At 54.0% G+C, this 24,449-nt stretch overlaps 6 protein-coding genes and 1 non-coding gene across 7 annotated transcripts; 4 read left to right on the top strand and 3 right to left on the bottom strand.

Moving 5' to 3' along the window:
* Window positions 1-9,113: 9,113 nt before the first annotated feature.
* BDZ83DRAFT_562884 (uncharacterized protein) lies at window positions 9,114-9,320 on the top strand (the record flags this gene model as incomplete). The annotated part of the gene is made up of 1 exon (XM_060503581.1): window positions 9,114-9,320. A coding segment is annotated over one exon (207 nt), but the record flags the coding sequence as incomplete, so codon positions are not given.
* Window positions 9,321-9,623: 303 nt separating this feature from the next.
* BDZ83DRAFT_592124 (uncharacterized protein) lies at window positions 9,624-11,096 on the top strand (the record flags this gene model as incomplete). The annotated part of the gene is made up of 1 exon (XM_060506504.1): window positions 9,624-11,096. One exon carries the CDS (start codon window positions 9,624-9,626, stop codon window positions 11,094-11,096), a length of 1,473 nt encoding a protein of 490 aa, XP_060358510.1.
* Window positions 11,097-12,542: 1,446 nt separating this feature from the next.
* On the bottom strand, window positions 12,543-13,457 carry BDZ83DRAFT_757821 (Alpha/Beta hydrolase protein; the record flags this gene model as incomplete). Its single annotated transcript, XM_060514947.1, has 1 exon — window positions 12,543-13,457. One exon carries the CDS (start codon window positions 13,455-13,457, stop codon window positions 12,543-12,545), a length of 915 nt encoding a protein of 304 aa, XP_060358511.1.
* Window positions 13,458-14,203: 746 nt separating this feature from the next.
* Window positions 14,204-14,285, top strand: BDZ83DRAFT_t301. Its single transcript has one exon. It is a non-coding gene; the product is annotated as a tRNA-Ser (tRNA).
* A 180-nt stretch (window positions 14,286-14,465) lies between these two features.
* On the bottom strand, window positions 14,466-15,831 carry BDZ83DRAFT_592116 (proline racemase; the record flags this gene model as incomplete). The annotated part of the gene is made up of 2 exons (XM_060506503.1): window positions 14,466-15,606; window positions 15,719-15,831. The coding sequence occupies 2 exons, from the start codon at window positions 15,829-15,831 to the stop codon at window positions 14,466-14,468; spliced, it is 1,254 nt and encodes a 417-aa protein (XP_060358512.1).
* Window positions 15,832-18,691: 2,860 nt separating this feature from the next.
* Window positions 18,692-19,003, top strand: BDZ83DRAFT_561113 (uncharacterized protein; the record flags this gene model as incomplete). The annotated part of the gene is made up of 1 exon (XM_060503561.1): window positions 18,692-19,003. A coding segment is annotated over one exon (312 nt), but the record flags the coding sequence as incomplete, so codon positions are not given.
* Window positions 19,004-21,100: 2,097 nt separating this feature from the next.
* BDZ83DRAFT_592101 (uncharacterized protein) lies at window positions 21,101-24,014 on the bottom strand (the record flags this gene model as incomplete). Its single annotated transcript, XM_060506501.1, has 3 exons — window positions 21,101-21,475; window positions 21,530-23,813; window positions 23,914-24,014. The coding sequence occupies 3 exons, from the start codon at window positions 24,012-24,014 to the stop codon at window positions 21,101-21,103; spliced, it is 2,760 nt and encodes a 919-aa protein (XP_060358514.1).
* Window positions 24,015-24,449: the final 435 nt, after the last annotated feature.

A 24,449-nucleotide genomic window follows, 5' to 3' on the forward strand; every position in this document is an offset into this window, starting at 1 on the left:
TTGTCTAAGCCCGCAGAGAAACAAATACAAGCCGTCAACTATAGTCTATCCAATTGGATGGACAGAGAGGCAACGCCCCAAGACTCTTTCGATGCTCGGCTGTAGCCATACACAAGCCCATCATACGGGCGAGTAAGTACACTCACACCACCCCGCGCCGCAAGTCGAGAACCACATCGATTTCGTCGGCCAAGGACACTATCATCCGCCGGTCCGCCTGCTTTCGGCAACGGCACGCTCCCAGCATTGGCAAACAGAAAAAACCGACGAACCGCAAAGAGACAGTGACCCATGAGCTTGTCTGAATGCCGTTTGATGTGTTAAATCCCATTCTTGTGTCTTCTGGGCCAGTAATCCCCACCCTGGGCCCCGGATCTTTTGACGAGACCGAATCCGTCCCTTTCAGAGTAAACACGCTCGGCACTTCGAGAGGCGAACAAGCAAAGCTGCCTTGCTTCCCCGCGAACACGTTGGAGAAACTTCAAGAACACATTTCGAAGCCTCCAGGCGACTGCCGAATGGGAAGCATTTCGGATGCAATCACTAGAGTCGGGAGTAAACGCAAGCTTTGCTTTACAGACAGATGTAACGACACCAACCTCTCACACCGCAAATTTTTTGACCTCGCTCCGTGCCAATCCAACACCGGACCCGACCAACCCGCTCCCACCAGTCCGTGTCCTCCGCCACGACGGCCCTCTCCTCGGAAGGGAAATTCCAATGCGGTTCCTCTCAGGCGCCTGACTTCTCTCAAACTCACTTTGTCCTTCTCTCACAAGCTGCGGCGGCCGTGAGCGGATCGGGATCGGTAGACATGTCATCGATTCAACTTCACTCATCCAAGTAGAAGCACACAGAATTACCCCTGCCATCGCGTCCGTCCAAGAATGTACCGATGTTGCTTTCAGCAGAACAGTTCGCAAGCAGGATGACAAGGCTCGTCGTCCAAACAATGTCCAATTTGATTACCTACACCTCTGAGGTAATTAACCCGCAAACTCTATTCCATCCAAATCAGGATGGGGGAGGGAACCTGGAGACCTGACTCGCAATAAAAACATGAAAGTCCAACCGACCCGGCGTCCTGGAAACCTTGAACCTAGAACCATACCCATTGCCCCGGATTCCCCCCAAGGCTGGACCATGTTTTTCCAACGGCCCAACCTCTTTCGGTGAACCCCATCTCGCGGCATGTAAAAACCCAGGAACAAAATTTTCCGTTTCTCTTTACAACAACCTAGGTAGCTTTATGATTCCTCCTAGATATCGCTATCAAATCACCTAATAAAATAACGAATGGATGGCGACTGAAGATAATGTCCAAGTCTGTGCGCGCAAGAGAAGGATTCAATAGCGCGCGATGTGATCCCGTAGCCCGCAGGCCACGGAAGGCCGCCGCAGAGATAAGCGACGGAATCGTGGCGGCGGCCCATCAAGACCGAGACCAAGGAACCGGGGCGAGTTACGCAATTTCGCACCCAGAGTCTTTGCAGATTTGCAGGTGTCCCGATTTCCAAAACGCGATGCCTCCGTTGTGGCATTGGTGGCTGTCTATCAGGAGCTCATGATAACGCCAGTGGTATGAGAGCCTTCCTACTTCCATTATCACGTTTCCTCATTTCTTTCTCTATCGCGACTCACGACTGGTCGAATAAGATGAGAAATCCACCCAGTCCTATGGAGTAGACGTGTGTCTAATCTCGCAATCCGATAACGTCCCTCTGATTGTCCTTGGAGAGAACCGAGAGGACGCAACCTCGCCATGTACTCCCCGTAAATGAGTCCGTACATCGCCATGCAGGTCCCGCCCATCTCATCACATTTGACAATCTCGGCAGGCAGTCATCCTGCGGCACAGGAACCGTAAACGACCAAACGTCACGTCCAATGCACGGCCGCGAAATTAGACACGGCCGTATCTAAATGTCAACTTCATCCGCGTTGAAGCCGCGTCAAGGGGGTGGACGTGTGTTGTTCTCTGTCTTGTATCGACTCGACTCGTTTCGGAGTACGGATACCAAGATCTATAATAGACCATGTCGTATTACTTCGCGCCCGTTTGAGGAACAGAATAAGAAAGAGCGCGTCTCCTGCTTATCTCTTCCTGCAGGCGTCGGGCCAAGATTTCCAACTTCGACTAGGCTTAGAGGCATGATACTTGAATACGCCGATGGCTGCAGACATGCAATTTCCCCAACGTCTCTGCATGATGCTTGTCTCATCTGCACTGCTGCATCGCGTAAAGCGTGAGTAATGATGCAGTCTGTGAAGACCGTAGGGTAACACCGGCCGGATATGTAGAAGCAAGGGCAGAAGCAGCAGCAGCATATGCGTCTCAGGTATCTTGCAGATGCTCACTTTCTCGTCCATCATTGTCCTTATCAAAACCTTACTTTGCCTTGTTCAAGTTGCCCATAATGCCTCTCATCAAACCAGGTCATCGCTGGGCCGGTCATTGCGAGACGCTCGCTCGCGGCGTCGCGTGTTACTCCCCAGGCTGTGATGACATTCTCATCGTGATGCTCCCATCTCCTTGCTATGACCCAATGATCCAAGCAGCGGCATTGTAGTGGTTATTCATTGGCTTGCCAAGTCGCTTCTGCTTTTGTCTCCCATCTTGTCTGTTCAGGGGTGTCAGAGTCTAGGTGACGTCTGATAAGCTTCCATTTTGATTCAGAGTGTTTTCGAGGTGAAAGAGATATGATAAGCCAAGTATAGAAGACGATCTACAGGAGCTTGAAGGCAAGGTTGAGAAGTTGTACATTGCAATCATTTGAGTTTCCCTTGCGGATTTCCTGATATAAGAAGACCAAGGAGTGAGCAACTAAGTAGGAGTGAATTTGAGGTTAAGAAAGGCGCTGACAACGTGCCAATGTCCATGCGAAGACGAAATCCCTGCAGCAAGCAATCTGCTCATCATGTTCCGCCTCGTACAGGCCGTCGAAGAGGTGGTTTGAAGTCCTTCCAAACGGGTGATTGACGAATATTAAGACGCCATATTGGAGTGCTCGAGACGACAGCTCTGGACCATTGGATACATCATGCTCCATCAACAAGAGCTGGTAGTCGTAGGGGACAACGCTATATGCCGAGTTCGCTCTTCTCAAGAATCCCCTTGGGTTCTGATATGGCCATGAGTGCCTGGGTACATACCATAGGGCTGACTTTCTGTGAACATGGCAGTAAGACTCCGGAACGGTCACTGTATCATGTACGAGGCGGTCAACAATCTTTCACTTTCGTAGTAGAGCGCCTGTGAGCGTTTTAGTCCCAGGTCTGTGACGTTTTGGGCTGTATACCTAGGGGAAGTCAGCTGATTGAAGTGGACTGCTCCTTCAAGACTCGTACTGGATATGTGGCATCGTGACGCTCGACGGCGCCAACTTCACGAATAGTGTTTCTTGAGACACTGCAAATCTTTCGTAAGTTTTCACATCTCGTACAAAGTAGGCATTGACTTGCTCTTTCACCCAGCATATGTGGGCGGCATGTAGGACTGCAGACTGTATAAAATAAGCATTGTTGGGGATGTCGCGCGCACAACATTTAAAAGCCTCGAGACTGCGTCCTGGGAAGCGCTATCAACGTATATGATGAGCTCGTTCTTTGTGAATTTGACGCTGAAATTAAGAAGCCCCTAGAATTGGCAGCTTGATGTGACCGCCGCTCAAGATGTAGTAGATGCCGGGCCAAGACTACCATATCTGAATGGCGACTGGGATATGCGTGCACGGTACCAGAGTAGGATGGTGCATGCTTGAGGGATACAAAGGCCACAAGAGACATTCTTCCTCAACTATCTGCTTGTATTATTCCAAAGGTTTTCCATCTTGCAAGCCTTTATGTAAAGTTTATGGTTCAGAGCCCTCGGAACTTTTGGCGAAGTCAGTCGCCTGGATCTTCCTAAGACAACGGTCGAATTCAGGACACCCAGGAAATTTCCTCGCGATATCGTGATCCATGCAATGCTCTGGCCTGTCACGGCCCCCTGAACGACGTTGCTCGAGTTTTCAGATGATGATTCTGAAGATAGGATGGCTCGATACCTGAATTTGATGGAGCATCTACGGCGCTATTTCCTCCGCTCCCCGCCCCTTCGCATCTTGAAAATTTCCAACTCAAGTCCGAAAACTTTCATCCCAGATAATGGCACTTGCAATATGATCCGAACTAACGGGTCACTGAAACACCTGAAGTTGTGTCGGATAAGAAGCCCAAGTGCCGCTTCTTCGGCGAGTCAGCACGGCATATACCCGGCGGCGGGCGGACCTGGTGGAGTCGTAAACGCGGAGACAAAGTCTATCCTAGCCGACCGGCCGGTCCCGGGTGCAGCCGGCAGCGCATCCTATTGAGCCGTTCCGGGGTCACATGTTGGGTTTCCGGGGCTGGAAAGAGGGGAGACAGGTCAAACCCCCCGGACGGGAAGCCAGGTCCCAGAGTAGGAATGCCCAGGTCCGCGACTCAGCGAGGAGCGGGCACCAAGCCGGTTGGCTGCACCACCCTTTCCGGATGGACACCGATCCTGACTAGTCTCAGCAGAAAGGTCTCTGAGCGGTGTGTGTCAGATGCATCAGAGCCTTTTAGCGGCCGCATCGAAGCAGCAAGTCGGCCAATAATGTCGGATTTGAGTCCCTGATTATCACGAGAACTGACTTCTCTGCATGTGGCTTGCAGCTGGAGGGTGGTATCATGGCGAGCGCGCGTGGCAGGAAAAAGCAGCAATCGGGCACGTGTGCCATTGCACCGCTCTAGGTGCTCGGGGATGAAGCTGAAAGTGCGGGCAATAATGAAGTCGTCGTGAATTCTCACCGATCAAGACGGCCGGGGTTAATGCCTTGGCTCAGGTGAGGTTGGACTTGAGTGGAATTCCTGCGGCTCCCGTTTCCATAGCTTCATGCATCGCAACGGGGTTCCTGTGGACGAACTCAGCTAACGGTGCGTTGTCTGTTGATGGGTTCATCCATTGCCCAGGTAGCGTTCTTTAGCGGCAAGATAGCCTCATGCCGGTATCGGTGGACTTTGGGAATTCTTGTCATTATTGGAAAGACCAGGCTGTCGTTTGCGTGACGGCGGTAACACCAAAAAGTTTCACATATGGAGGAGCAGAGATAACGAAACAAGGGCGTTGCAAGTAGGTTGCCGTGGGGAGACTCCAAAGTCGGGACAGCGGTGTGGGGGTTCAGCCATTCATGGGGGCCGGCGATCGTCGGTGAGCATGCTTGCTTGCCCCGGATACTGGTACGGAGTACGGATAGGTAGTGGTGGACTGTTGGTTGTGATTCAGATCATCAGATGAGGCGTACGACGAGTGCCGGCTGAGATAGGTAGGTGAAAAGAAGCGACCCCCGCGGGCCGTGCGGAAACAAACAAGAAATGACTGTTAGGAACGTGATGTGACGCTGACCGACGTTGACGGTTGTCGTTGCCCAGTTCCTCGCTCAACGTCTTGGGCTCGCCTTCGTGGGTGGAATGTGGGATGCTTTCAGTCTTGGATCGATGAGCTGTCACAGCTGGCAAGCTTTGGACAATGCGTATCTCTGGACAATGGACGGGTCGATTGCGAACTTCTGTGGCTCAATAGGCCCAACTTTTTGCTCCCGAAGCGGCAGTCGTCCGATGTTTCCAAGTTCCCAAGAAAACATGGCGTCAGTTGAGGTGCCGGGTAGTGCCTGGTAGTGCAGCGCGACGACGGCGAGTGACGCTCAGCGGAAGGCTTCCCCGAAAGGAGCCATCCTTGGTGAGGTCCATACATATTGAAATGGCATGCCCGGAAGCATCGTGAGTTGGCTGCGGGCATTGCAAAATGCTTCGGTCAGGGTTCATAGCTAATCTCGGGGCTTGACTCGCAAATAGAACCTCAGCCACGTCAGCGCCTCATTACCTCATCTTAGCAATACGGTATCCCCGGGCTGCGAGATTACCCCAGGTCTTCGGAGAAACGCCGTCCCCTACAGAAGGCAGAGTGAGCATTCCTGGGGAGCTGCCCTGTACGCTGGCGATGAGGGCGTCGTGAGTGTGACAAGAGACAACATAGGCCTGGCCCTTATGCTGTCTTTCCAAGGCGGGAGGCGGAAGACAGAGCGACGGTATGATTGCTGAATGGAACGTTGAGATGTGCTAGCGCCGGTGCAGGGGTATTTGATCGGTGAGAAGCTTCCGAGAGAACCAAGCCAGGAGGTACCTCACCCAACGCGATGCGATGCAAAGGTAAACAGAAGGGGCAGCTAGACGCTGCTGAGCAGCCTGAGCCAGTGGTGAGTGGCCTTGTGACAGAGGTCTCGAATCCATCGTGTGCTATCGAGGGCTGGTAATGAGTCGCAGAGTCGCAGAAAAGAGGGCACGAAAGTCTAAGTTTCTTGAAAGTTCGGCTGGCAGAAGCTTTAGCGGGCTGTGAAGCGGCCTAGTTTGATAGGCACGACCGCATTGGGGACAGATCCGGGGGCGAACAGACGCCATTTCCGTCAAGTCTGACAGGCTGTTATCTCTAGGGGCTCCTCTTCTCTCCATGTTATTGCATTGGCGTTGATTGTGGTGAAGGTCGAGATCGAGGTCGAGGTCGAGGCCGTGAGACAGAAGGCGGCGAAAGTTTGAGGGTGCTGGCGCTAATGACCAACGTCTTTTGTCGTTGGCGGGCTCTCACTGCGCAAGCCAAGCATTCCTCATGGCTCTGGTGTGGTCTGTGATGGTCTGGTGCCAGAGACTCGTCTGCTGTGCTCAGCGGTGCCCACTACCCGCCCCTATTAGTGCTCACCTGGTTCTGCATGGTGCCGCTGTGTTTTTGCTGTCTGGTGCTCGATAGTCTACAGTCGATGCTCGACACTTGAGTGCTCGTGGGCCCCCAAGGGGAGAGCGAGGCTGGCCTGGGTTCCAGGCCAGGATGGCATGCACAATAACGGGTCATGGGCATGGCTGTAATTCTCGGGTCGAGCTCGTAGTTCCTAGCGGGACGTCTATGGATACATGTGTCCGTACGGAGTAGAGTCAGGCTCTAAGAGTCCGAATTGGTCAAGAGAGACAATGATGTCAGGGACCTTGGTAGGCCGGTAGGTATAGATACGGATATCTTGTGGCGTAAGTACTGGATTGCGACATTCTGAACTGTACGAATATCCGTATTGACGATGGGGGATAGGCAGGAAGACGTAAAAACTGTGCGGTAAGTCAGCTGGAGCGTGGCTCGGGTCGGTTCCCTGCCCTGCCCTGGAGCGATCGCCTCCCAAGTCAGATCAGGTGGTCTTGGTGCCCACCTTATTATGTTAAGGGTACGAGAGGAAATGCGGGCAAAGGGGGGGAAACGAGAGAAATGGGTGCTCTGGAGGTGGTCTCTGGAATCTGGAGACTGGAGACTGGAGATTTCGGGGAGTAGAAAACACAATTGCGTACTGTGGCAAGTGGTCAAACACGCGACCAAAAGGGACCCTTGTGGGCATCCATCCGAGTGTGTTTAGTTGAGCCGCCGATACGGTCAAGGTACAAAGTGAGGTAGGCAATCGAGAGAATAATGGTGAGATATCGTGGATATTCAGGGCGCAATTGTTCAATGAGCGGAGGGAGCGGCGGGATCAGCATGTACCTGCAAGGTGTGGCTGGCTCCGGCTGCGACTGTGTTTGTCTCCGGTTGCTCACCTTTCTCCAGATTTGAGAGCAGAAGTTGGAGAGACCGAGAGAGACGCTGGAGGTTGTGCGTGTACGCTGCAACAGCGGGGAGAGCGGGCGGGGCCATTGTGCGACATCGGGCGTGTTTCTGACAAAGTCGAGTCTGGACTTTTTTGAATGTTTTATTTATTATTTACGCGGTTGAAAGTATTAGGTAAGAAAGTCTGACTCTTCCCTTCTTGTCTGAGGTGTTTCTTGCCCTCTTCCTTCCTCCAATTTTGTCATTTCGAGAGAGGAAGGCATGTCCCAGCATGTCAAGACTCCCAAAGCAGGTGCGAAATAAGGTAGAGGAAAGAGCGAAAGGTGAGGGAAGGAACGACACCGACATCATTCATTCCACGGCATCGGTGACTGCCCTCGTTCCTGCCCCGCGAGAACACCCACAAATACCCTGGGCACTTCGTACAAACCTAAGGTAAGTACATCGCTCAGGTACCTGGCACAGTGTCTGGGGCTATGGGTACGTAGCTGTCATCCCACTCTGTAACCTGTCCCAACCCCACTACACCCTCGCATCCGCCCTGTCCGCGCCGTGGTCGTCAGTCTGCTGGCGGCGCTGGCCCTGCTTTAATCGCCATAAAAAGTACCTGCCTGGGTTCCGAATGAGGTACCTCGGCCATCTGCTCAATGGAAGTAAAGTACTCGATACGTGTCAGTACTTGTCAGACTCAATCTCTGGCAGCCAAATATGCCCACAGAAATACACGGCTTCACACATGTTCGCATGACTACATGGTATTCAGCAAGTATCGGAGACATGTCTATTCTCACTGTATTCTACCCAAACTTACCCCAGTAGTCACTTTATCCTGCTTTTGCGGCTTGCCCTCTTCCCCATTCCCTGTCGTTGTTGCCGCTCCCGACTATCGCTGCCATCCACTGCGTAGGTACGAAGGTATTGCATTCGCTGCTTCCAGCCAAATACGCCCTGTGACCGGTCACCGCCGCATGCCCCTTTGCATTCTCTCCGTCTTTTCCCACGATTGACACACAAGGGCTCGCTCAACCGAGCAAGACGTGCCCGTACCTTACCTCGTCATCTCCAACTCGTGTCCTCTGACAAAACTCACGATCTACCCTTCTTACTACCTCCTTCCTCCTTTTCCCTTCCCTTCCCTCCCCTCTCTTCCCCTCCTCAACACCTACGCGCCGCACGGGCAGCGACAGCAACATCTCATCGCGGCATCGCCCAACCACAGGCCAGCCTCTCCCACCACATCTACGGTCTACTGCGCTCAACCAACACCGGGGCCACCTCTGCGTCACTCTTTCGTCCCATCACACTCTCTCTGCCCCTCGTCTCACTGAAAAAGGGTTCTCCAACACAACCTCCCCAACCAATTTTTTCCATCCGGCCTTTTGTTCTCTGCCTTATCCAACTCCTCTCGTTCGGATCGACGCCTCGAAATTATCCTTTCGCCAATCCTTCCCCAACTCTCCATCTACCGCCCTCCGCCATGGCTCAATCCACCGAGCCGCGGAGGCGGTTCGCTCCCGTTCCCATCGAGACCACCTTCGAGTCTGTACGCAAGACTTCTGAGCAACAGCCGCAATCTCAGCAACAACAGCATCAAACAGGCCCAGCACCTGAGTTGACCCCCGAACATACCCCGCGAACGCCCTCTCCCAATCCTTTCGAGCAGCGGATGCAGCAGCCGCCGCCACAATTGCATTCTCTACAAAGCAAGCCGGCACCGAGACGCCGCTTCGCTCCCCAACTTATCGAGACTTCTCGGCGCGCCCGTAGGGAGGGCGACGCCGGTCCTGCCACACGCCCGACCGATAAGACCGACATCACACCCTACACGAATCACATCTATCTTCAGCGGAACAAGTCGAGACGCAAGTTGAACGATGGCGCGGCTTCGCCCGCTTCCCAGACTCAACAGATTCAGAGGCAACCTAAAGGCGCACGAAGAGAGTCGGAAGACGAGAATGCAGGCACCTACATGTTGGAATGGGCTGCCATGGAGGCTGAGCGCCAGATGCAAGAAGCTGCTTTGGCAGCGTTCCCCAACAGTCGCCCGCGTGAAGGAGGTGCCGCTCATTTCTATTTCAGAGAGAGTTCGGGAGACGACAGCACACCGGAGAGCGTCTCACCACAGCAGTCCGGCACTCAGGCCAAGCCAAGGGGCCGCCATGGCCATGCTCCCCGCCGCAAGTCTTCAGAAGTTGGATATTGGCAAAAGGAGATGCAGAAGCATGCTCAGGACTTGGCTGTTGCCAGAGGCGAGCACGCGCCTGTCTTTGATGACGATGACGATGAGAGCACCAAGAACGATTCTGAACTCGACAGGATGGAACTCGACACCCCGCCGGATCCCATGTGGTTGACTAACAAGAGAAACCACACAACCGACACCAGCTCCAAGGGACCATTGGAACCGATTGGCGAGAGTTTCATGCCGCTAATCGCGCCTGATCCAATCGCTACTCAAGATACACGCCGTCCGGAGCTTCCTCCCCCAGAGCCGGTGAGTAAGCCAATTGGTGACACTGGCATGCCATTCATTCCGCCAGATGCGGCCGGCAAGCCTGCCCAAGTGCCTATCGCCGCACCTGCGCAGATCGTTCCTGAAACTGGCTTCCGAAAGCCCCAAGGCGGATTCGGCCGCCCGTTCGGCAACTTCGGACTCCCTGCGGAGACAAGCGAGTTTCGCAAGATGCGTAAGGCGGCGTCCCCGCCGATGCTGGGCAAGGACCTGGTTTTCCGAAAATGCCCCTCGCCGAAGCAGACCAAACTTGAGCCGGACCACCCCTTCACCGAAGGCCCGACTGTCGAGGAGAGAAACAGGGATGCCACGGGCGAAGCCGGCTTGTGGAGGGGCTACTGCTTCCGGGGCAGCGAAAGCGATCAGGCCATTGTACCACCGCATCTTCAAGGCCCCAGAATGCTGCATACACCGCTTCCAGCCGCCACCCCTGCGGACCCATTCGCTGCAGCCTTTAGCAAGAGCTCATTGACGGATGAGCCTGGATCGGACTATGCGTCTGCGACTCTGACACCAAACACAGCTGAGCACCGCGTTCGATCGGGCGAGGCCAAGGGTCTTCACATGCTCGCTGGCCTGGAAGACCGCCTCAAGCGCGAAAAAGCATTGGAGGAGAAGATTGCGTCGGAATTCGACGACATCTTTATCACGCAGGTCTACAACTACTTGTCACTGGGATACCCCGCTATGGCAAGGTCCTTTGACGAGGAACTTGCCAAGATTGCTCAAGTCAGTGTTGAAGAGCTTGAAGCTGATGACGCAAAGCAGATGGCAAGCGGTCATTTGATGGAGCCGGCTGAGGCTGAGTTGGCAGAGGAGAAGAGATGCCCGAGATGGAAGGCGCTAAAGTCCTACATCTACGAGTGGGCTAGACAACACCCGGACCTGGACAGCCTGGATTCCCTCGCATGGGGTGTACGAGAGAGACGAGGCAGTTGGGCCATTTAGACGGGCGACACAACAGTATGAGAAAAAAAAGCAAATGTGCAGTTTTTGACATTTCGCCACTGGAGACAAGGAGTCAATGGGCAACACAGCATGGTCGAACCGAGCAGAAGAGCAGCATACTGGGCGATTTGATAGAGGCAGTGCGATTTTAACGAGGCGTTACACATTGTCCCCCACCTTTCTCAACAGGGAGACTTTTTTGGTAGCAACCGGCATGATTTGGTGGTTTGGCACAGGACAAAACACGAGGTGTTGAGGGCCTAGAACGATAAGACAGCTGCAAGCTCACATTCTAGATACCGTCTGTGGGGTCAAAGCAGGTGGAGAGGAACAGCAGTCGGACACAAACGGGAATAGGCCGCAGCAAGGCTGTGGGTCACGTCAAGAAGAGGATGCAGAGTGCAGATGCTCCCAACGCGGAGAATTTGAGGAGGCATCAGTGAGGATGACAGGATGTACACGAACCCTGCTCTCAGTGGTGCTCATACCGCAGCGGGCAATGGGGTTTCGATAGATACATTTGAATGTGAATTCGACGGTAACAGCCGTTTGACTTGACCCAGTATGCTACCACAACTCCTCGCTATGGTGGTTCTCACTACGATGGTAAGTGCAAATCTGTGTGACTTCTTCGTGAATACGATGTGCAGTGCTCGCAACAATGATTCATGGAGTGACAAGCCTGATAACTAGTGTTGCAGAATCAAGAGGTCGAAAACAGTAAGTAGATATGGAAGAGAGGTGTCAAGGCAAGGACCAAGAAGGGCACATTTCCAACAAAGTAGCCTTCTGCATCAGCCTCTTAGTCCCTGGATGGCCAAGTTGCAACAGTGTATTTCTAGCCAAGGAGCTTTCCCAAAGTCTCGTATGTTGCTTAACACCTTGCATAGCCCTAAGCAATATAGAAAATTCTGCTGCTGAGGTTAGCAGATTGGGGCTAGGTAAGATAACTTTATGAAAGCTCGGCGGCAGGCATGATATACCTGAGGTATTATGAGATGTATCGAGCCAACGTTTAGGAACCTGCCTGAACCCGGAACCGATGTCGTAAACGGGTTTGTCATCGGTATCCGGGGCAGCCGTCGTTTTGGTGCGGGGCCGGCGGCCGGAGCCCGTCTTTATTCTTCTACATTCTTGTTGGGGTTTGGTGCTTCTTGGGCTCTGCATTAGGACGATACCATACTCGACCTCTGTGATCCCAGCCACAAAGCGGCATTTATAGTGCTTTTCTTTAATCTCTTCTTCTCCTTCAACTTATGCAGCCTTACTCCCCTCCATACTGACTCGGCTTTGGTACAGAATTCGCCTCAGTAGGAACATCGCCATGGTATCAAGGCCAGAATCAAGATCAAATGCTCACAAGCTCGCTCAAAAGCAACTCGATTTGACAGGTTATGCCATGACATGAAAGCCTCTCTTCCAAGACCTGGAAGACATCTTCAAACTTTACACAAAAAACTCGTCAATCGCCTTGACAACCTCATCAGGCGCCTGCTCCGGAATATAATGCCCACTCTCCACACTCCTCCCCCGGACCTCAACCTCCTCCCCAGCAACCTTCCTCCACTCGCCCACCGCATCAAAGCACTTCTCAATCACCCCGTGCTTCCCCCACAGCACAACAAGCGGCGTCTGCAACACCCTCCCCTCCCTCACATCCGCCTCCGCCTCTTCGAGATCCAGCGTCGCGCTCGCGCGGTAGTCGTTGCACATGGCGCTCACGGCCTCGGGCTGGCCCATGACCTGGGCGTAAAACTCAAAGTCCTCCTCTCTGAAGATTTGCAGGCCTTTGAGCTGTCGTCCGCCCATGAAGAGTTCGAGGAACTTGCGCGGCGCGGCGTTGATGAGTGTTTCCGGTAGCGGGGCGGGTTGGACGAGGAAGAACCAGTGGAAATACGCCTTTGCGAAGTCGAGGTTCGTGGTCTTGTACATGACGAGCGTGGGGCAGATGTCTAGAAAGATTGCTTTGCGGATGCGGGAGGGGAAGTCTACGCACAACTTGTGCGCGACCCTCGCGCCGCGGTCGTGGGCGCATACGTAGAAGGACTTATCGGCGTAGCCGAGGGAGTCCATGACGGCGATGCAGTCCCGTGCCATGGCGGATTTGGCGTAGGAAGGGACGCCATCTGGTTTTGAACTGTTGCCGTAGCCGCGGATGTCGATTGCGATGACGGTGTAGCGGTCTTTGACGGCGGTTGCGACGCTGTGCCAGATGTGGTGGCTTTGGGGGAAGCCGTGGAGGAGGAGGAGGGGAGGCAGGGAGGAGGTGGTGGCCTCGCCGCTTTTGATGCCGTGGATTACGACGTCTGGAGAGGTTTGGGTTGTCACTGTGAAGGGGGAGAAGCCTTCAAAGGTCGTCATTGTTTCTTGTTTTACGATTTCTTAGTTTGTAGCGTTAGATATGGTTGAGATTGGATAGAGGAGATTGGATAGAGGAGATTGGTGTTATTCACGTCTTGGCTTTCTGTCGACGTCTGCGATGCAATGTCCTAGGATTTATAATATCGAGATGGAGGTTGACGCCCTTTGCGACTACATGCGGCTAATGTTTGACGCGGAGTAAGGTAATGCGATGTGACGCCACGACTTGCCCGCCCACGTTTACTCATCTTGCACGGCCAAATGTCGATTTTCCCCGCTCGCGCGCTAAGATCGCTGATAATACCATTCAAGATGACTGCTTTACGCCGTCACAACGCTATCGAGACTAAGGTTTGAATTCATCGGGGTGGTGCGTGTTTTCCCCGTTTAGATTATTTGAGTACAGAACAATCGGCTAAACTAAACAACCGCGGGTTCTAGGAAGCCGATCACATGTTTGGGAGAGCATGAGTTGCAAACTGGTATCACCAACTCTCCTGCCCTACAATACACTTCTCAACCACAACACAGGGAAGCCATTTCAAAGAGAATCACAAGGGCTAGCCACGTCAAAGAGAGTCTTGACCATTTTATTGCTTCGCTTCCCATGGGCCCAGCAACCCACAAGAAGACCCATCCCTGTCCGACCCTAATCCTCGTCGTGATCCACCATTCTACTGCACACAATCATGAACGTCTAGGGCTCCCCATATCGTCATCCCCGCTTCAAGGCGGATTTATTTCACGGCGTTGTGGCAGAGTGGTCTAATGCGCAAGACTAGAAATCTTGTTCCTTCGGGAGCGTCTGTTCGAATCAGGCCAACGTCGAGGTAATCTTTTGCTGGATCTCAGTTCTTGAGTTTTATCAGTTTTGTTAAGACGGTTACTTGCTAGTCAATGCTCATGAACTCGCCGCTATCCATGGCGTAGAACACCCTCGGACACAGCTCATAGAATTAGCCAAGAAATGAATGGTCATGGTCGCACAGTTGGTTAAGATCACGGCCTTCACCCTTCAAATCCCCGAAAAGAAAAACCCCTCCCAATATCATCACCCTCCTCCATCACAAACGTACTCGAGCCCGTATAATGAGCCTGCCCACTCACCTCAACCCTCCAGGCCCTCCTCCCACCAACCTCGACCTCCTCCACGGGCGTTCCAACAAACGCTCCGCGATACCCGCCAACACCCCTCGACACAAGACTGTGATACGTCCACGACTGGCCCAGCTTCCTCTCGCCCCGCGCAGCAGCTACCGCAACACGCGCCTGAACGACCGACCCCGTCGGACTCCGATCGATCTGCTGATCGCCGAAGAAGTATAATCCCGTCTCCGCGCCCACGCAGCCTAGTGCCATTGGGAGAACGTCGTTGCTGCCTGTGTCTGTAACCATGATGCCGTAAAGATACTGTGAGCCCGTGTCCATCTTGTTGTCTCCCGGATCTTCGAGGCGGGCGCGGAGGTTCGTCGAGGTGTTGAAGGCTTGCTTGAGCTTCTTCGTTGCGCTGCTGAGAGCGCTGACGTCCGGCTTCGTGAGAGATGCCGGAAACCCCAGAGCCACCGCTGATACGACTGCGTAGAACGCGCCGCCGAATGCAACGTCCATCGTCACGGCTACGGCATCACCTAGCTCCGGCCATCCCAGACCACGTGGGATAGGAACAGAGAGATCAACGGCCGTAGCAAAAGTCGGCACAGAAAGAAACGTAATCCGCCTCTCCACATCCGTCCTCCATCCCCCGATGGCCCCGGAGCTGCCCCCGGCGACCCCCGTGCCGCCATCTATATCCACCTTGACAACAGGAACCGTAAGCCTCACCACCCCAACAGGCGCATGCAACCGCACCTCCACCGTCCGCCTCTCCTCATCAACAATCAGCTCCCGCCGCCGCGGAAACACGGTCTCGGCCGCGCAGTCGACGAGGAACCTGCCGAGCGCGAGCGTGGCGTGTCCGCACATTGCGCCATACCCCTCGTGCGTGAGGAATAAGGCGCCCATGTGCGCCTCGCCCGCGTCGACGAGTTCTGTGTGGGGCCGGAGGATAGCGCCGTACATGTCTGCGTGACCGCGGGGTTCGTAGATTATGCTGCGGCGGATGTGGTCGTGGTAGGTTTGGGCGAGGGAGCGCTGTTCGAGGAGGGTGCCGCTGGAGGATGGGGCAATGCCCGGTTAGGGGAATGGGTTTCTTGTCAAGGATGGAGGAGAGGCGGAGGAGGAGCTTCTCGTAATGTGAGGGATGTTGGTGGAGTGAGACTTACGGGATGTCTGGGTAGCCGGCGTACACGATGCGCGCCGGCTCTCCGGCTGTGTGCATCTCCACGGTCCGGATCTCGGTGCCCGCGAAGGGCGGTAGGAAGGATGGCAGGCTCATTATGGTGAGTCGACCTGAACCTCATAAGTTTGAAGCTTTCGCAGAGTTCCCAACTTCACTTGCTGTCAAGGTTTCTGGAAAACCTACACAGGGGAGAATGATGTAGCTGCGAGAAAGGGCGCAGCGTCAGCCGCTGACATCCGCTTCGCAATCCTCCGAGTCGGGTCCCACCTTTTCCGGCCGCGGGTTGCCGATGTCGGGGGTGTGTCCACGGCGATGGCGGCGCCGGAGCGAAGTACACGCCGGCAGTATGTCAACCAAGGGATGTCTTGAAATGCACAAACCAATTCCCAGAAGTGCATGGTGAATGGAAGCTGATCAACAGACAGGCTATTCAAGACTCAAGATGATCAATATTTACAACTCTTCCCAGTAGCAACCACGAAAAAGATCGAGCTCAAATTAGCAACAATCAGCTCACTCACAATTAAGCCAAATATGTAACACATGGGCAGGATGATATAGGCAAATTTCAAGCGATTGTATCTATTCCTTTGAGATATCTTCCTTTCTTGCAATCAATCAGCACGCCGTTTCCCAGGCACCAGGCTTCCTAAAGACCAGCGTGTCTCGTTGCCACTCCCTTTCCAACCAGGCGATTCCTGAGCGTCTCTCAGTGGAGTGGTTGACCATGTTTCGGGATTGCTTCTCTGCAGCAGCTATTCAGATGCTGGGATGAATACTCGGTTTCAACTTCTTTGCCTGTGCCTTGACCTGTCGTTTGTCTCATGTCTCGATCGCTGGTGGCCTTTCGTGGGCGGGGTTCTGTCTGCAGTTTACGCTCACGAGCATGTACTGCGTGTTGGGATAGAGGAGGAATTCGTCACAATATGCTCAGCATCAAGAGGTGTTTTGCGATGGTCAACTCTAGTAGTAAGTGGCCTATGACTGAGAGCCAACACAGGACATTGTGAGCGCATCATGTGGACTGGAGGTAGAGTACTCTTGTTCTCATCAGCTTGAAGCCCCTGCAGCATTTTCACTTGGTTTTGTACTCGCAAGGAACACGAGAGAAGAGATCTGCTCCACGGTCAACACAAAAGGGAGAGGGTCGCTCAATCCAGACTCCCTTGGTAAACGAGCGCATGAGCTGGTAAGCAAAAGAGATCCTTCTGGTCTAGTGGTCCCCTCTCCGCAACCAAAGAATCACGGCCTCAGGGGCCGGGAAGACCCTGACTCAAATAGGCCGCGCGAGCCATACGGCTACGAACTGATCCGACGTTCAAAACCACCCAACTATGGTTCCGAGCTTCCGCCCTCGACTTCGGACGACCCCCTTGATCCTTCCAAGGCTGGAAGTGTTTTGTTCACGGGGGCCTTGAGACTCGCCGAATCGGCAGCGGTAGCGATAGCGATGACTTTCACTGACTTACAGTCGCTTCAATTGGGAAGAAGTCGTAGATGGCTTAATCGCCTCGAATTCTCCACCCTTGCTTTTGAATAAACGCTGTTTATCCGATGTTTCCGAGGGGATGTGAGTGGCGATTTGACAACGGATCGAGGCCTCCGGTTCTAGAAGCTGGTCTTGGAGAGATAGGGAAAGACGATGGAGCTGATAAGGGGACAACTAGTCACCTGCAAGTGGGTTAAGCACTTTAACTCGGGTGATGAATATTGTCACCCTCAAAAGTAACTCGTCTCGAATGGAGATACACCGGTGCAACCATCGTGAACTGATAAGAAGTGACAGCCTCCCACCTCCCAACATGAAAAGAGCACATTGAAGCAGGATCCAAGTTCTAGTCTATTTCCGTCAGAGGATCTTATCCTGCCCCGAAGAAGGCTGCACCCTCAAAGCCAATCGCAGCCCTACCAGCTTACGCTTACACCAACCATTGTCCTCACCGGTCAACTACTCAGATCTCACGCACACCACAAATCTATTCACGGCCACAATCCTCCTTCCCCTCATCTCACGTCTCCTTCAGATCAAGTGAAGATACCCCGTAAGACTAGCCGTAATAATCCTAGTACGAACCGGATCGCGTCCCGCCGTATTAGGTTCACGGCCACATTTCTGACAAGGCTCACGGCCTTCTGCAAGATACATCTGCGGTTGAAGCCTGGAGCTGAACACACATACCTTCCCTCTGATGCATCGCCGGCCCGTCAGCCAACCCTGTATCCCGGTCTTCTCCAGCATCATCTCACTCTACCTGTCCGCTCTCCCCCAAACACCCGGAAATCTCGTACTCTAAACTCAAAACATCGCAGTACTGACAAACGAGATACGATTCAACCACCATTCTGAACTTCTGGTCCAGGCCTACACGCGTGGCCTTGCATGGTCAGATTGAGAGATCCGGTTCATAATTCTCAAGTCCAAACTGGAAGTGGGGGGGGGGGTGGTGCGTGGGTGTATCACCGCACGACCTCATGTGCAGAACCACTCCACAAAACAATCCGAAAAACTCACACCAAGGCTGTCAAGATGTAAAAAAGGTCATCTCCCTCTCCTCCTGCCCGTCTCGGGCGTCGAGAAACGTTGCTAGAATGTAACCCTTCTTCTCTTCCACATCGCTTTTCTCTTCTCTATTGTACATTTTCCTCCTGCGACTCTAATAACCAACTCGTCTCCCAAACGCCTCAGCTTAGACCTATTACCCTCAGATCGCAAAGTTTCATCAACAGAGCTGCAGAGAACAGAGAAAGAAGAAAACTCCATGAAGCTGCAGGAGCGCCCCCACCGCGCGCTCTCGAGATGCACATCTCACCCCCAGTGTCCGGGTCCCCTCTCTCGACACTATCCCTCCCCCGCCTCCTCTTACTCCTCCTGCTCAGCAGCATCGTCCTCGGCAGCACAATAACCGACCTGACCCCGACCACAACCACCACACTAAATCAAAGAAATGAACCGGCGGCACCCCCGAACCGCGCCTACGAGGTCCCGCTCCTAACCATCACCCCGGCCCCCGACCCGGCCTTCGCATCGCACCGTCTCCTCCGCGCTCGCCAAGGCGACCCGCGGTCCTCGGACGGCCGCACGAACTTCATCGCGTGGTACTCCCAGTCCGGCGCCTGGGTCTCGGCGACATGTCCGGCAGACAACTACTTTGCTGCGGATAGCAGGTTTGGAGTATGTTGCCCGCGGAATAATCCCTACTGCGAGATGGCGACGTCGTGTGGTGGGCCGTTTGGGAACTATGCTGTTGGGCCGACTGGGCAGGCAGACTGGTAATGATCCCCCCCTTTTCTTTCCTTCCTTTGATACGCTCTGAAGGATCTCGGGGCTATGGAAGAATGGGTCAAAAACGACGTGTTCTAACCAGAGGAGGCAGTGGACCGAGTAACACCTGCGACACTATCACCATGCTCCAAACGCAAGGCAGCACCGACGCGAGGAGAATCATCTTCTGCATCGCCATGTCGGAGCTCTACGTTCTCCCCATGACTTGGTACCGTGTCACACACCCACGTAAGTGCCCTAGTCCTTTCCCCCTTGAACCTTTATCCTACGAAATCTCATCCCGGGCTGCCTTCACCCCAAGTGTCATCCTAACAACGATTTCCGCATGCCTCTAGTCCCCGAAGCCTCCGTCGCAACGGTAACGGTAACCCAAAGCACAACGGTGACGGCGACTCCCCGTCCCGGAGGGAATCGCATGAGTGGACAGCCCGGTAGTCCCTCCCGTTCGCCGCCTGCCATGGTGGCTCTGGCCGTGGCTGCGATGCTCTCATTCTTGGCTCTTGTTGTTCCATGAACAAGCCTTCAGAGGTGGGCGCATGGATTCAGGCCGGCCACCGCGTTTGCCATACTTTGGATTTAATCAGCTACACCCGTGACAGGGCAAGCTGGGAGACATTTCCATCTTGAGAACAGTTATAATCAGCCAAGTCTTGAAGGCCTGGGACACTTTCATTTAGCAGATGAGAGAACACAGCCACAGAGCCTGGTCTCCGCCAAAGGAATACGGCCATGTATTCCACTCAAGGACAGCAGTTGGACTAGATCTGAGGGGTATTCGGAGGCCAAGCGGCAGGATATTGGACAGTATATAAGAAACCACAACCATATCAAAGATCCGGCTGCGGTGGACTTTATCATGGCGGGCGGCATCACTAGACAGGGACGGGACAGAGACCATCTGCCTAGTTAAACTCCCACACGTACATGATTAGCATCTTTCAGTTGTACATCGTAATAAGCAAGCAGAAGAAAGCATAGATCATCTTTTGTTGTAATCAAAATCAATAGAAATCTCTTCACTATTACAATAAATAATGGGAGAGATACTTCTTACCAAAGGTCTAGGTCTTCGTAAGCCCGGGGGTACTTTTCTCATCGGCCGGGTATGGACTCCACACTCGGTACACACGCTGGGGCCCACACCCCGAGCAATTGGGTGCCAATCCACCTTTCCCATCTTCACATCCCCAACATCCCTAGCCCATCATCACCGCAACGCCTCAGTCTCGCCCATATAAGACATTCCAGTTCGAGCAACCCAAATCTACACTCATCGAACCCTCAAACACGAAACACTCCAGTCAAATGCACACTCCCAGCCATATCCCGATATCGTATCCACGCCTAGGTAGTCTGCACATCAATCAATCCGATATCCATCCAGCGCGCTGATTCATCAACACGAGCAGGTCATTGGCCTTGACCCTCAGCCGAGCCTCAACCCTCACGACGCACCTGACGCAGTCTCAATCGCAGCGAAAAAGACATGGGAGATGAGGGCCCAGGGTACCGAGTGACCGTCCACGACGTATGATGCCGCTGTCAAACAGATCAAATTGACTACAAGCGGCCTCCCCACTGTAGACTCACAACGCATGGCCACACACGATGTACCCTTCTTTTTCATATATAGCACGGGTTGAATAGTTTTGTACATCATATTCTACAGCTCAAGTGTTGGCTAGCCTCTTTTGAAGTCCGCTAGCTGGCAATAAAAGATGCTATGTAGTGGGCATACAGTCACAACGCCCGCAAATCAACGCTCTTCTCAATCCTGCTGTCAGGCAGATACATCGCCTGCGCGCTCAATGCGCAGGAGTCCTCCGCGACGTCCACGGTCATCGCTATCCCCGCGGTTCGCCCCCGAACCCAAGCCGTGAGGCGATAGGTCTGGAAAGCGTCCGCTCGAGATGCTGCTGGGCGTCACGCGAGGGAAGCCCTTCGCTAGCATTTCGGAATGAGCCAAGTAGTACAGCGCCAAACTCCCCTGTCTTAGGGTACCAGGCGCATTCAATCGTCCTCCCCACGCCACATAGCGACTTTTGGACCCAAAAAGTTGCTGCTGCTGCTCATTATGCCTCTCTACTCTTCTTCCGAATCCGAAGATTCACTGTCATTGTCGTGGACAGGAGCTTCGTGCGCACGACCGGAGCTACCGGGTCGCTCTTGATCACCCGGTTCCTTGCCGTCGTACATATTACGAAGCCGCTCCAGCTCAGCAATGCGAGCCTCTTGCTCTTGAGCATTCATGGGCTTGTTCTTCTTCGACTTCGACGGCTTGTTGGCCGACGACTTTGCCGGCGCATTGTTCACTGGCGATGCTTCACGTGCTGGCCCATTCGAGCCCAAGCCCTGCCCAAAGCTCGGCAAAGTCTTTTTGCACAGATCCCACAACTTGTGAAGCGCCTCGTTGGTGAGTTGGTCGATCTCCAGTTCGAGTTCGCCACTGCTATTTTCCTGCAAAGATGGTCAGCATAGATCTAATGAAGAAAACAAATGGGTTTGTCTTACCGATTGGCCAGTATCTTTCTTGATGATGTCGATGGCACGTTCTATGTGTGGACTCTCAAGTTCGTTAATAGCGTTCGCGATAGCATCCTTCTCAGTTTGGTTCATGTTTCGTTGCTTGGGTTTCTTGGCTACGCCGCCACCGCTCTTCTTCGAGACGGGAGCCGCGGCTGCCTTCTTCGCGGGGACATTAGCCGCCTTCGACTTAGCAGGCTTTGGCGGCTTGGCCTTAGCGGCGCTCTTGGCAGGCTTCGTGGTGGTGAGCTTGGCCTTTTCGTCTATGAGACGCTGCCGAATAGTGGTGAGCAAAGACTGCTGAAGGTCGATAACAGCGTCACTAGCGATGTCCGCCGTCTTGTAGAGCTCGGTCAACTGCTTCGTCTCCTGCTCGAGACGCTTCTCCAGGAATGCAATCGTCGCAGCCACCGAGGGATCAACTGCAGGGGCTGGCGCCTCTTCCTCTTCCTCGGCTTCGTCTTCGCTATCGCGACTTGAGCCGTCATGAACTGGCTTGGCCGGGGTGTGCTTGTTTATCCACTGCTCCTTCTTTGACCACAGACCCCTGAAGATTTGCTCGAGCTGTTGACCTTGCTCGTAGACGGGCTGGCCAGGTTGGTTGAACTTGTAACAGTTCTTGAAAACCTGCTTGACATCTGTTTGGAACTCCTTGATGCCAGGATAGTCGTAGCTCTTGAGCTTGGCCATAATCGTACCAAAGTCCATCGGCCGCTTGATGATGGTAAAATAGGTGGGGATGGCTAGAGCCACGGGATCGACCGGGGACAGGAATGCGAGGTTGCACGAGGCGTTCTTGGGATCCATCAGTTCACTGACAACCTCGTAGCAGAATTGAAGCTCGATGGGCAACTTCTTCCGGTTGAAGGTCTTGGAGGAGTAGTCGGGGTCGCGATTCTTGGTGGGCTGGATGGCGCGCTTGGGACGGTCCAAGTCATTCTGTGTCGAGGCACGGCGGACTTGCGGCACACCGCCAGGAGGAACGGCGTATGCTTCGGCCTCGGCCTTTGCCGGCGGGCTCGCAGCAGCAATGCTAGGCTGTCTCCGGACAGGAGGCGGAGGGGCTGACGTCCGTGACTCGGAGTATCGGGAGGGCTTCGGCACTGGTTTCGACTTCGCGGGCTCGTCGGAAGGAATCTCGAAAACGCGGGTCCATGCCAACTTCACCACACTAAGAGCCGCGAACGTGATTTCATTGTTGATGCCGTTGAAAGTGACCGAATTCTTGTAGATCAATCCAAGATCATCCTTGAACTGACGCAGGCTGCTGTACTTGTTGTCGCGCAGGCCTCGCTCAAGCTCGCCGATATCCATGGGTCTGTTAACCCGCATGAGATAGCTCTCAGCAAGGCTAGGCCACATCCTGACAACCGCGTCCTTGAAGTGAGCACCGTGTTTGGTCTTCTTCACACCCGCCAACACCTTGCGGAATTCTCGCGTTTGGTGAGATGTGAGGGGTTTGGGGTCGCGTGCAGCATCAATCCATGAAGGGAGGTCTTCGAGGGCCGCTTCGCCCTTAGCCAAATCGTCCTGCGCGCCTTGGGGCTTAACCTCGACGGTGGACTCGATGGCTCCATCATTCGAATCGGTCTTCGCGCGCTTGGGAGCGGGCTCAGCATCGGCGTCATCTTCTCTCTCGCGAGAAACCTTGCTAACGGTTGATGGCGCCTCCGCCATGGGCACGTCTTCGTCTGCAAGCTTCGAGGGCTTGTCCTTTTCCTTGTCATTGTCAATGGCCAGTTGGGACAAGCTTGCTGGTTGGAGATCTACCTCTTGACCAGCGGCAGTCGTAGGAGCCGCCGGCGACCCGTCCTTTGCTCCGTTGACCTTGTCATCGCTCTCCTTCATTTCGACGTCCTTGTCTTTGGTTTCTGTCGCAGCCTTCGCAGGCTCAGAAGCCTCGGCCTTCTCCGTTGCCTTCTCCTCTGGCTTTTCGTCGGTCTTCTTCTCCGCCTTTTCGACCTCTGGCGCGTCGGTCATGTCGACGTCGTTGGGAAGCTCAGCAGGCGGGGGACTCAAAGATTTGCTAGGTTCCTTGCTTTCCTTCGACTGCTCAGGCTCTACGGCCTTGGGCTTGGTAGAAGATTCGTCGGCCGGTGTAGGTGATTTTTTGGCTGGTTCCTCTTTTTCCGTTTCCTTCTCATTGGCGGGAGTGACTTTCGCATCGGAAGACGCCTTCACCTCCTCATTGTGCTTGCTGTCGCCATTGGTTCTGGGTGACTTTGCGGACTCATCTGCCTTGTCGGAGCTCTTCTCAGCAGGAGAGGCGTGACTGTGGAAGGAGGAGCAATTGTTAGCAATTGTGCTTTGAAGGAAGCCGAACGTGATGGGCAAATGAAGTCCATCGCGCAACAAATGCAACTACTACTCACCCATTGGTTTCGGGCTTGCTATCATCCTTCGCTAGTGTGGATTCGGTCGGCTTCTGATCCGGGACGGCGCGTTCTGATTGAGGCGACGCCATGACTGCCATATGATGATTGAGGCTAGGGCAGATTTACTGTGCGCGGCGCAACATCAAGGTAGCGACGCGCGCAGGTGTTTTTCAGGTTGCGGCGATGGTGGGATGCAGCACGAGGATTTGGTTCGCAACGTCGGGGACAGCGCCTCGGGTTTTTGCTGAATCGTCGAGGAGTGGTGTACGCGCAGACGAAATCCTGTGACTCTGGAGTTATCGTGTGCAAAGCAGTAACGATCGCGCCGATGATTCGAGATGCGAGAGGACGTGGCGAAACAGCTGGGAAGGAAGATCCGGCGCGGTTTGGCTGTAATTAGGGAAGGTGCGTCGCGATGTTTTGGAATGCACGCGCGAGGCAAGCAGGGTCGACAGAGGCTATTGCGGGAGATGGAGGTACCGAAACTATCGCGAAATATCCGAGAAAAGATTCGATAATGCGCCGACGATGAG

This window comes from Colletotrichum acutatum (assembly GCF_030867785.1).
Source record: "Colletotrichum acutatum strain CBS 112980 chromosome Unknown BDZ83scaffold_185, whole genome shotgun sequence".
Taxonomy (NCBI): domain Eukaryota; kingdom Fungi; phylum Ascomycota; class Sordariomycetes; order Glomerellales; family Glomerellaceae; genus Colletotrichum; species Colletotrichum acutatum.